The sequence below is a fragment of the Lynx rufus genome, unplaced genomic scaffold (genome assembly GCF_022079265.1).
Source record: "Lynx rufus isolate CCGP_SWC_20201006 ecotype Redwood Valley unplaced genomic scaffold, mLynRuf1.p SCAF_5, whole genome shotgun sequence".
NCBI classification, from domain to species: Eukaryota; Metazoa; Chordata; class Mammalia; order Carnivora; family Felidae; genus Lynx; species Lynx rufus.
The window spans coordinates 155,213,773-155,225,600 of NW_025814867.1; the positions used below are offsets into that span (position 1 = coordinate 155,213,773).

At 55.5% G+C, this 11,828-nt stretch overlaps 1 protein-coding gene across 1 annotated transcript in view; it reads right to left on the minus strand.

The window, feature by feature from the left end:
• C2CD2 (C2 calcium dependent domain containing 2) overlaps nt 1-11,828 on the minus strand; it is a 48,575-nt gene that overhangs the window by 26,731 nt on the left and 10,016 nt on the right. Inside the window, exon 3 of the mRNA XM_047099780.1 lies at nt 910-1,029. Coding sequence (XP_046955736.1) covers nt 910-1,029 — 120 coding nt within the window. The remainder of the gene's footprint in view (nt 1-909; nt 1,030-11,828) is intronic.

Below are 11,828 nucleotides of genomic sequence, written 5' to 3' on the forward strand. Positions count from 1 at the left end.
GGTCCTGAAGCAGCACAGCTGTCCTCCACCTCAGATGCCACTTGCCTTGTCCTACCTGCCAACGACATCCCGGATTTGTGGACATGCCTTGAGAAATATCACATCTCCCAATTTCGGTGAATGGGCAACCTCTGAATTCATCGTGTGTGTGTGTGTGTGTGTGTGTGTACGTGTGCACATGTCTGTGTGTAGATGTGTGCGTGCACATGTACATGCGTATGTGTGCGTGTATCTTTGCACACATGTATTGTGCACGCGTGTGCACACATGTGCGCATGCCTGTGTGTACATGTGCGTGCACATACGTACGTGTGCGCGTGCCGTACATGTATGTGCACGTATGGATGTGTGCGCGCATGTCTGTGTGTAGATGTGTGTGCATGTATGTGTGTGTGCATCTGCACACGTCTTTGTGCATGCATGTATGTGTGCACATATGTGCGTGCATGTGTGTATGTGCATACGTGTGGGCATGACTGTGTGCGTGCACATGTGTGTGCACATCGTACATGTGTGTGCGCATATATGCGTGTGTGCTACGTGTGCACATATCTGTGTGTACGTGTGTGCGTGCATGTGCACGTCTTTGTGCATACACGTATGCATGTCATACGTGTGCGTGCATGTGTATGTGTGTGTGCACGTGTCTTTATGCATATGTGTATGTGTGCATGTATGTGCGTGCATGTGCACACGCGTGCACGTGTCATACGTGTGTGCGTGTGTGCGCATATACACAACACGCACGCTTTATTTCCTGCAGGTACAATATAGTACAGAAGGTCTGGAAACTATGAAATGAATGATTAATAAAATCAGGGAATCACAGCCCCACAGTCACGCTTACGCTTACCCCACAGGTTTACGAGCACTGTCTCCCCACGACTCACTCGATCTACCCACGCTTACCTGTAAATGAACTGGGGACAGCTTGACACCGTACAGCTGGCGCCCCGTGTCTCCCGGGGATGCGGGCCCCGCACTGACCAGGAACTGCATGGCCTCGCCCACCACGTGACAGGACACCACCTGGTGGAGGGACAAGGTATGACAGGAGAATTCGTTCCGTGTACCTCTTTTAGTTCATCGACTACAATACTCAGGACGTTCCAAGTTAGCAAGGACGAGAATTTAGAGTTCCAGACTTGGATAAATACCCAGATTCACATATTTTCTATTACTTAGTTTGAAAACTGGGAACAGTGTTGCAAGTCTTTTCTTCCTGATGCGTTTCTCCAGAGCTAACACTCTGTTTCGCCCAGCAGTTGTTATATTCTTTCCCCACAAGAAGTTTTCCCTTGACACTGTTCCATTTCTCCCCACCAGCCGATTTAAAATTCCCCAGATATTTCCACGTGCCTATGGAGTAAAAGCCGTTAGCCGTCTCCGCTCACTAAAAACGAGCCTCAAAACAACACAAGTGATAGATGTTGCAAGCACAACATTTAAAAATATACCCAGGACACAAGAAGCTGTTTCCATCTGAATAATTTTCAACCTATTATGGTTTTCAAAGACGCGGGGATAATTCAAAGGACATATAAAATATTAAACGCTTAGGAAATTATATGGTTCAACAAAAATAGAATCATAGAGTGAGTTCGCTGAAGGACCTACACGACAAAGACAAGTAATCACACCAGGAATAAGCCAGACCGTATCCCCGATAAAAATCACAAAGCATTTCAGAGAGAGCTGTTACCGAACAGAGAAATATCAAGTTTCTGCCACAGATTCCCGCCACGGGAGAGGATCTTCTAGAATGGAGGGTCACCCCCACCCTGGAAGACTGCCGAGCAAGCCCCTGGGGATGACTGGGACCCATCAGGAGGCCGGGCGTAAGGCAGGAGGTTACCCCCCACATTCCCAAGGGAACACCGCAGGCTGTCACTTGGGAAGGAGAAGAAAATTCTTTAACTCTCTGGTGGATTTATCAGAATCTAAAATAAAATACCAAGCGGAAAGATTATCAAAACAGTTACTCTGTCAGGCCGCTGTTTCACAAAGTTCAGGCTGGGTCATCTGCCCCCTTCCTCTTTCCCAACCCCAGCTAGCTCCTCCCTCCCCAACCCATTGCCCGCCCGCCCTTGGCCAGGGCCTCTCCACCCCGGCTCGTCTGCTCCTCCCGCAAAGACCCGACCTGGACGCTAACCCCACCCCCCCACCCCCCAGGACAGGGTCCATTTCCAGCATCCACCGCGGAAGGCCTCGATGGCACAGAATGACAAAACCTCGCCTTTTCTCAATACTGCAGGCAACCCATGGCACCCACTCCGGTGGGTCGCTCTCGGAAGCCCGGTCTACACGGAGGAGTTTACGTATCCCCAGCCTGTTTTTGCCTCTCCCGAGTTCACAAAAGGTTGGAACGAAAAAATGTTTGTGCAAGAAATGTCGTCTATTCATTTCAAAAATAAATGCTCTGTAAACAATCCCTTCTGGAGGAACATAGCTTCGTGCCAGAGGAGTTACGTGCACGGATGACATGACACGGAGAACATTCACTGTCCTTTGTCACAACAGCCCGGGCCTCTACGCGGCTTCGAGCAAAACACCGCGGGGTGAGAGCTTGACTCCTGTTACGTGTTTGGAACCGTCTCCACTAAGCTCACTGGAATGTTACCAATAAAACCCCATGGCTTCGGGCGCCTGAGTGGCTCAGTTGGTGGAGGATGTGATTCTTGATCCCAGGGTTGTGAGTTCAAGCCCCACACTGGATATAGAGATTGCCTAAAATAAAAAAAAATTTAGGGCCACCTGGGTGACTCAGTTGGTGGAGCGTCCGACTTCGGCTCAGGTCATGATCTCGCGGTCTGTGGGTTCGAGCCCCGCGTCGAGCTCTGTGCTGACAACTCAGAGCCCGGAGCCTGCTTCGGATTCTGTGTCTCCCCCTCTCCGCCCCTCCCCTGCTCGCATTCTATCTCTCTCTCTCTCTCTCTCTCTCTCTCAAAAATTAAAAAAAAAAAAAAGAACAAATAAATCAACAAGCAGATTTAAATTTAAAAAGACTTTAAAACTTCTCGAATACAAGGCTCCAACGGTCCCAATTACTATTCAAGTCACATCAAGAAAGTAAGTGCGATATTATAAACATGGGGTATCTGTAGGTCCCAAATGTCTTTGACCCAGACCAAGTGCAGTCTTGCCAGACCTATGGGTTCCGACCCCCTAAATAAAACCTGTCACACAGACAGGTGTCCCTGCCGCATTACAGGTGGAAAAGCTAACGAAAGCAACAGTCTGAACCTGCCTCAACACTTCAGCATGGCCCAACAAAACGCGACTGGAGCTGGGGCTGCTGGGAGCCCAGCTGGAGGGACAATGAGCAGGGCCAAACCCTCGTCCGGGCCAGCCTCTGCCCCTGCCACCCTGGGAATAATAATGCCCCATTTGTCAAATGGACAAGAACAAAATGGAAAGGCTTTCACAATAAGTAATCTTCTTTGAGTGCATTAAGGTGTTATCCACAATGGAGATTAAATTCTCTCAACCCCGGCGAATGGTGGCGAGCCTTCACCACCGCACAGGGGACCCCTTCCGGAGCAGCAGAAGGCAGGGTCGCCTGACCCGAGGTTCCAGAGACCCTTCCACCCGGTCAGCTTCCCAAGGGGCCAGAACGTCCAGGGTTGACATCCGCCTAAATAAGGACGAACAGGTGGAGACCCTGATCTTAACCCGCAGTCTCCCCACCCCCAAGCACACCCACGTTTACGAGGATCCCTTCGGAAGTTTCACAGTCCTCGGTGCTCGGGCTGCTCGCTGAGGTAGTCTGATATTGATGGTGGACTTACAAAGTTGAGTAGAAACTGGGGGCGCCTGGGTGGCTCAGTCAGCTAAGCGTCCGACTTTGGCTCAGGTCACGATCTCACCGTGAGTGGGTTCGAGCCCCTTGTCAGGCTCTGTGCTGACGGCTCGGAGCCTGGAGCCTGCTTCGGATCCTGTGTCTCCCTCTCTCTCTGCCCCTCCCCTGCTCGTGCTCTGTCTCTCTCTCTCCCTGTCAAAAATAAACATTAAAAAAAATTTTTTTAAATAACTAAACATTAAAAAAAAATATTTTAAGTTAGGGAGAAACAGTATCTAGTATCTGCGATGGGACCAAGCACTTCTCCGAGAACAGACATGAGCCTCCAGCCCCAGACCAGGACTCCACGAAGCCCTGATCTGGGAGCACAGGGAGGGGCTCCCTTGGACGCAGCCAGCCACCAGCCCACCTGCTTTATGCCTGAGACATTTTTTCAAAGGCAGGAGACAACTCCTCGATTACATAAACCATTTCAAAATCGCACCAACGAAGAGCTGCAGCGTGTCCCCCAGATAAACCCCCCTCTTCTGCAGGAGAGAGCGTTTATGGGGGATGGACTTCACGTAGTGAGGGTCCCAAAGGTAAAGGCCTGGTCCACTCCCATAGATCGAGGGAGAAGCCTGGGAGGGATGCATCAGGGGAACGTGAGGGCGAGCTCACATCACCGTAATCTGTTTGGACAGAACAGACTGGGCGGGGGGGGGGGGGGGGGGGAAGGGGGGGGGCTTCATTCACTTTCCTGTGCGCTCTCTCTCCAGCTTCAAGACCACGAGCTCCAACAGTCGCACGCCTCTGCAAATAGGTTCTTATCTTGAAACCGTATTCCTTTGTTTAGACTCGGGGCCAAAGGATCCCAGGCCTAGGCACCCCTGAGTTTTGCTAACGCTTGCCAGAGAAAGGCCTGTAATAGCGTCACATCTCAGGGCACTCTTTCCCCGTTCCTTTCCAATTAAGCTTCCTGTATAGCTGCCTCAGCTCCTTCTTCTCTGAGAACACTCCAGAGAACTGGAAATAATGTAATTACTTCTGTCCCCACAAGAACCGGGAACACAGCCGTGAAAACGCAACGGAAGGGCTGATGTCACTGGATCTTTCTCGCTGTGATCACGCTTTACAACAGCCTGAGGAAAGAGCTGCAAAATGAAATGCACGTAAAGCCCCTTCACCAATCGCTCGGAGCTCCCAACGCTGCTCTCCAGACTCCCCTCTGTAAATATTCTTTACGACGGCACCAGGCTGACGCGAACAATTATTTCGACCCTGGGGTAGAGACTCAATTTAAAAAGTAAAGTCCATGAGGGGCGCCTGGATGGCTCAGTTGGTTCAACGTCCGACTCGTGCTTTTGGCTCAGGTCGTGATCTCGCGGTTCATGAGATGGAGCCCCGGGTCGGGCCCTGTGCTGACGACGCGGAGCCTGCTTGGGACTCTGTCTCCCCCATCGCTGCCCTTCCCCCCACCTCAAAATACAGAAATCCACTTTAAAAAACAAAACAAAACCGAGCAAAACCCATTAGAGGTCAATATCATCAGAATATCTACGAAGTTAATCCTGTTCACCCGGGGGAAAGACGAAAGACGCTGGAAACAAGATGGCAACCCAACCCGTGGAATGCTGGGCCCATGTCCCAGTGGATCGTACTGATGGGCGTGCCCCGGGCCACACGGGCTCCGACACCCTACCCCAGGAGTACTCCCATGCCTCCTCTCGTTGGGGGACACTTTCCGATGAACGACAAGGCTTTGCAGGAAGGATACACCCCCAGGAAGTACTGTTACTACGTAACGCGGTAACCGTGGGCATTCCTTAGCTTAAAACTCTGTCCGGGAACGTGCCATTCTCTTTCATCACCCCCGTGTATTACGTGACACGTACAGGACACTCCCTTTAGAACGAAGGCAGGAGGCGGGCACCTGGGGGGCTCAGGAGGCTAAGCGTCCGACTCTCGGTTTCGGCTCAGGTCATGATCTCACCGGTTCGTGAGATCGAGCCCCGCATCAGGCCCTGCGCCGACAGTGTGGAGCCTGCTTGGGATTCTCTCTCCCTCTCTCTCTCTCCGCCTCTCCCCCACTCGTGCACGGGCTCTCTCTCTCTCTCAGAATAAATAAATCTTCTAAACAAACAAACAAATAAAATGAAGGCCGGAGGGAATCGGGTCTTTTCTCAGCTGGCTGCCGTGCTCCCTGTCTACAGCAGCCCTGCTGTCACGCCTACCCTGAACGCTGCTTCCCAGAACTCCAACACGCCAACAAAGCTGCAGCTGGTCTGCGGGTCCTTTACCCGGAACCCCTGGGCTGGCCCAGCCCGGAACTCGGTACGCGCGAACCCACGCAGGTGCAGCTCCCAGGAGGCACGGCTCCCCGTTTCCAGGGTGGCGTCCACACTGGGTCTCAGAGGGTGGGGCCTCCGCTGAGGAATCTCCATGCCTGCCTTTGGAAAGACGTCGGTTCAAAACAATTTCACAACCTGCCAGCGTTGTTGCGTGCATACGAGGCTAATGGGGAACCTGGAACTTCAAGTCACACGAAGCAAAATAATAATAATAATAATAATAATAATAATAATAATAATCAACCAGGCTTCTTGCAGCCAGGGAGAGAACCACGGACAACCCGGACCGTGCCACCCTTGCAAACCGAGGGGCCCGCTGAGGTCTGGGAAGAGCACAGGGGACCCCGGATGCTCTCAGAGTAGGTCTCAGTACACACACCGGTGACAGCCTCAGGTAGAAAGCACGGGCACGCACAGTGCACGACACACACCCCGGGCCGGCTGTGGGTTCCCCGACACGCAACGCGGAACAAGATTCTGGGGGAGAGTCCGCGCGGTTGTCTCAGTTCTGTTTGTTCTGTTTTCCAGAAGCAGAGGTGAGTTCTTGCCCTTCCCTCTCGCCCCCCCTTCGCCACCGTCTCTTTCGCGGCCGGGTGGGGGCGGGAGCAGGCGGGAAAGGACGGCAAGGATGTGCAGTCCCAGCAGGGACGATGGCGCACCGTGCTCCAGCCTGCTTCTGGAGGCTGACTGGGCTTCAACTCTAGCCTCTACTACTTCGTAGCTCAGAGTCAAGTTGGCCAAGTGATTGAGCCTCTCTGCGCCTCGGTTTCCTCCTCTGGACAACGGGCGTGATTCTTGTTCCGGCAGAGAAGTATGGTGAACACGAAGAGGCCAGGCCGGTGGCCCCGATAGCATCGGGGGCCAGGGCACAGGCTGGCCCTCGCTCGTCCCACAACCCTGCCGGGGAAGGACGCGTCCTTCGCCGACCCTACCTGCCTACGGCTCAGAGCGAGAAGGAAGCGCCCAAACGAGCCCAGATCCAGCCGGTGTCTCCCGGGCTTCTGAGCTGGGCTTTCCTCCACGCTGGGTGGGTTATTACGTCGATTCTCAACTGTAACCTACAGATGATCATTATACCATTAGAAGCCTCTATTTATTTATATACCATAAGAAGCCTCTATTTATTTACAGATGGCGCTGCAGACACGGATAATTAAGGCTTTCCACAGGACACCTGGCCTCACACCAAGAAAGCCAACGTGGCTCACAGCCTCCCAAGACGGCTTCCAGCACCAAGCGTGACCCTTGTTCTCAGCCGCAAGCCTTCCGAGCGGTTGTGTCCAAGGAGATACGCCACGCTCCCGACAGGAAATGCACGGCTCCGTCACTGGGTACCTGTCACGGCACGACTCTCAAAGCCTGACTCACACTGGAGGAGTGGCCACACGGCCCTCTTCCCTCCACGGAACCCGGCGCGGCATTTCTAAATCCACGGACACGCCGTGAAAGGGCTAGTGGGACGTCTCGCGGGGGAAGAACTCGCTCTCGGGCCACGTGCGCTGGAGAAACAAAGGCTCTCCTTTTCTGGGTCAAACGTTCTGCAGCAAAACTCTCCCAGGATGTGTGCAGAAAGAGAACGTAGGTAGAAACTCGTCGCTCTTGTGTAAGAGGGTAATTACAGTCTGGGAGAAATAAATATATTCAGTGCGTGTTGGGACTGGAAGAGAAGGCAGAGAGAGTCCCGGGAGAAAAGTTCAAAGGTGATGCCCACGGGGAACGCCTGGGTCCTGCCTCCCGCCGGGGCCAGCCGAGCCCACACGCAGGGAGCCACAGCGACAGGGATGTGACAGAAAGATGTCCCGCCAGGCGAGCACAGGCTCCCTGCAAGGACAGAATTCCTGCAGGAAACTCCACCACTCAAAACCCCCGCAGGGCTTGGTGCTTGGGATAAACGTCTGGTCTTTGTCCCCGGCTCCCGGCTCCCAAAACCACTGCAGTCTCCCAAACGATGGCGGTGTTTTGTGCGTGCCATGGAGATGACTGGTGGCGGGAGGCCCATGCGTCGCTGCGGGACGGCGGCTGGTTCCCAGCAACGCCAGCCACGATCAGGGGGTTGGAACCTTCGGCCCCACTCCTGGCCTCCAGGGAGTTCAACCGTGATTTGCTAGTGATTTACTCAATCCCGCCCGAGTCATGAAACCTGCAGAAAAACTCCAAACGGTGGGATTTGGACAGCTCTGGGTCCGCCCACACGACAGGGTGCTAGGAGGGTGGTGTGCCCGGAGAGGGGCCCCTTGCCCAGCCCTTGCCCCGTGCATCTGTCCCCTCTGGCTGGTCTCTCCCCGTGATGTGAACACTAGGAAGTAAGCTGGTTTCCCGGATGCCGTGAGTTGTGGCAGCAAATCATCAAACCCGAGGAGGAGTGGGAATCCCCGACTTTATGGCCCGGACTGGAGACTGGCATCTGAAAAGGGGGTAGTCGTGTGCGGCTGCGCCCTTCCCCTGGGGCCCCGTGTGGAATCCGGCTCAGAATGGAACCAAGCTACGAACACCCAGTTGGTTGTTGCGGGTTGGAAAAAGCCCACACCCCTGGCGTCCGGGCGCTGCAGGCGTGCGGCGCACCTGCTGAGCCGAGGCCGGCCAGGGTGAGCGTTCGGCACCCATCACGGGCTGTGCAAGACGACTCACACCTCCCTAAGCTGAGCGACACCTCACTCTCGGCGTGGGACGAGGCGGTGGGGCATTTGCTGATGAGCAAGACATCTGCCAAGGCGATTAGTTTGGGGTCTCCAGGGGTTGCAGGAAAAAGTCCAGCACCGGGCACCCTGAGAGCGGGGCAGGCCGGGTTCGGTTCCTTGGTGGCCCGCAGGGACTCAGGGCCAAACACGAGTCGGGAAGGTGCTCACAAAGGGAGACCGGAGTCCCCATTCGCATCTAGACCACCAGAGATGTGACTACACGCTCGGCCCGCTTGGTCCAGCCTGGACGTGTCCTTGTCATTAACTCAGGTGCCATCCCACAGGTCCCTCATCAGGGCTGGGTCGGGGAGATGGGAAAGATACAGGCCGATCACACAGGGCGAGCTCAGGAAGGGGAGGGTGACACCCGCGAAACCACACGTCTGTATTTCTTTCTAACCTTTGTTGGTGGGTCCCAAGTGCCGTCACAGCTTCCTCCTTCTCAAGAACCGCGCGGGGCACGGAAGATACGTAGCGAAGCTGACAGAGGCTTCGGTACATGTGAACATGTTGGGGGTTGGGGGGCGGGCAGATCCTAAGAGGAGGAGGACCCCATTGCTGTGAGCGTCCTGCCCGATGCAGCGGTCCAAGAACACAAGGTTCGAGGTCCCAGAGGGCGAGGGGACAGGCTCTGGCGTGTTCCCACCTCCCCTGGCACACAGGTGTCAAGAGACCTCCCTCCAAGGTCACAGCACAACAGAGACTCTGATGAACCTGCCTTCGTGACTTCAAACGCACCGTGGTCAGCCAGAAGGCTCGTCCGCCCGTCCGTCCGTCCATGAACGGGGAAGGCGGCGCGCAGGACCCTCGAACTGGGGGGTTTCCTACACCCAACCTCCCAGGGGCCAGGCAGATGCCAACAGGGCGCCCCCCCCCACTGGTCTGGGGGGGGTCTGGGGGCCTGACACCCGACTGGCCGGCCAGCTGGCCCGAGGACAGCACCACCCGTAGCCTTGACAAGGCAATGACAGACTCCCATTTCCTCATCTGGCCACGAACACGTGGAAGTCAAAAGCTCTAAAGAAACTCGTAAGACGAAACAAGATCCTGTATGTGCGTAAGACCCTTCAGAGAGTTCACTTGGGGCGGGGGGCAGCGGCCCCTTCCCGGGGGGAGCAGAGGAAGAGGGCTACGTGCAGGGGACAAGAGGACAGGTGTCTATATTTTTTCAACCTTTTTTTTTTTTTTTAAAAAGAGAGAGACGGAGGGCAAGCAGGGGAGGGGCAGAGAGAGGGGGAGACACAGAATCCGGAACAGGCTCCAGGCTCCGAGCCGTCAGCACAGAGCCCCACGCGGGGCTCGAACTCACGGACCGCGAGATCGTGACCCGAGCTGAAGTCGGACGCTTAGCCGACGGAGCCACCCAGGCGCCCATACACTGTTCCCAACGTTTTCGTGAGCGTGCGCCATTTCTGTCGCTGCATTAAAATAAACATGGCTTCACCATCCGCTTCCTGAGGTTGCTTTTCTAGCACTAAACGTGAAGACCTTCGAAAATGCTCGATCGCTAGGTCCACCTGTCGGTTCCCTCCTCTGCACCTCCGGGCCAGCCCTGAACTCTTCCTCCCCGACTGGGACAGCGTCACATAGCACCAAGCAGAAACTGCCACCACGAAGGGCTTCGGTCCCTATCGGCCAATGACAGGGAGGGGGCTCCCGGAGTGAACTGGCCTCAGCCCCCCAGTGTCATAAAAGCACCGGGCGCCTGCTTGCCCAGCCCCTTCAGCCCTCACGGGCCATGCTGGTCTCAGCACCCCGGCATCGTTACCACCAGCCTCCTCCTGTAACCCCAATATCTTCCAGAGACTTCCCCACCGTCGTTACAGGGAGAACGTCGCACGAGACTCCAGCACCGGCAAGGGGGAGGGGGGCGGAGAGCCCTCCTGGGCCGCCAGGACGCAGCAGGCAGGGAACGGCGCTCTGGTGGCCAATCCTGGAACCCTTGGTCAAGGTGCAGCGGGCACGCCTACAACCCTGCAGCTCACCTGCTCGTGAGCCGTCCCCCTGCTGGCGCCTGAGGACTCGGGACAGTGACCCTGCCAAGCGCCACGCGGGTTTGCTGTGCTTGTGGAAGACAGAACACAACTCGCTTATCCACCGACAGAAGATGAACACGTAGGCTGTGGTCCAGCCAGAAGCCTGAGCTGCAAAGAGAAGCAACCAGGCGCGCCCGGGGGGGGGGGGGGGGGGAGGGCTCAGGCGGTGGAGCGTCCGACTTCGGCTCAGGTCACGGTCTCACAGTTTGTGGGCTCGAGCCCCGCGTCGGGCTCTGCGCGGACAGCCTGCTTGGGATTTTCTCTCTCTCTCCCCCTCCCCCGCTTGCTCTCTCTGTCTCTAAACAAACCAACCAACAAACCAACAGAAAAGGAACCCGCGCGGCAAACAACGCTCTACAGCGGGGACGGGGAGCAGAATCCAAGGGGCAGGGCTCGGGGTCCGGCGATGCTCTCCTTCTCCAGCCACCTGGGCTCACGCAGCTGCCCCCCACTGTCTGCTAAATGGCGCGTGTGCAACTTGGCAGGAAAAGGTAGACAGACACAGGGGCGTAACCCTTGCATGTAAGAGAAAACGTCTGAGGACTTTTTGCAGATACTTGCCATGAAAACACAAAATTTCTGTTTTCACCATTCACAGGATTCGACCCGGCTAAGAAGTAATTTTAACCTGTGAACGATCACGGGCTGGAAGATGAACTCTCCGTAGCATCGAAACGGCTCAAATCTATGCCACCTGTATATACGCACACGCATAAATATATGCATTTTGTTGAGATGTAATTCACAGGTCGTTTAACTTGCCCGTCACCCCATAAAGACACGCTGCGCCCGTGGGCAGGCAGGATCCGTTGCCCCCCACCCCGCGCCCGGCGACCCTGAGTCCACGTCCCGTCTCCCTGGATTGGTCCATCCGGGACACGCGACATAAGCGCCGTCACACGAGAAGCGGCTTCTTCACTCGACACCGTGTGTTCGAGGCCCGGGCATGCGGCATGCGTCCGTCTCTCCTTTTTTAAGGCCAAAG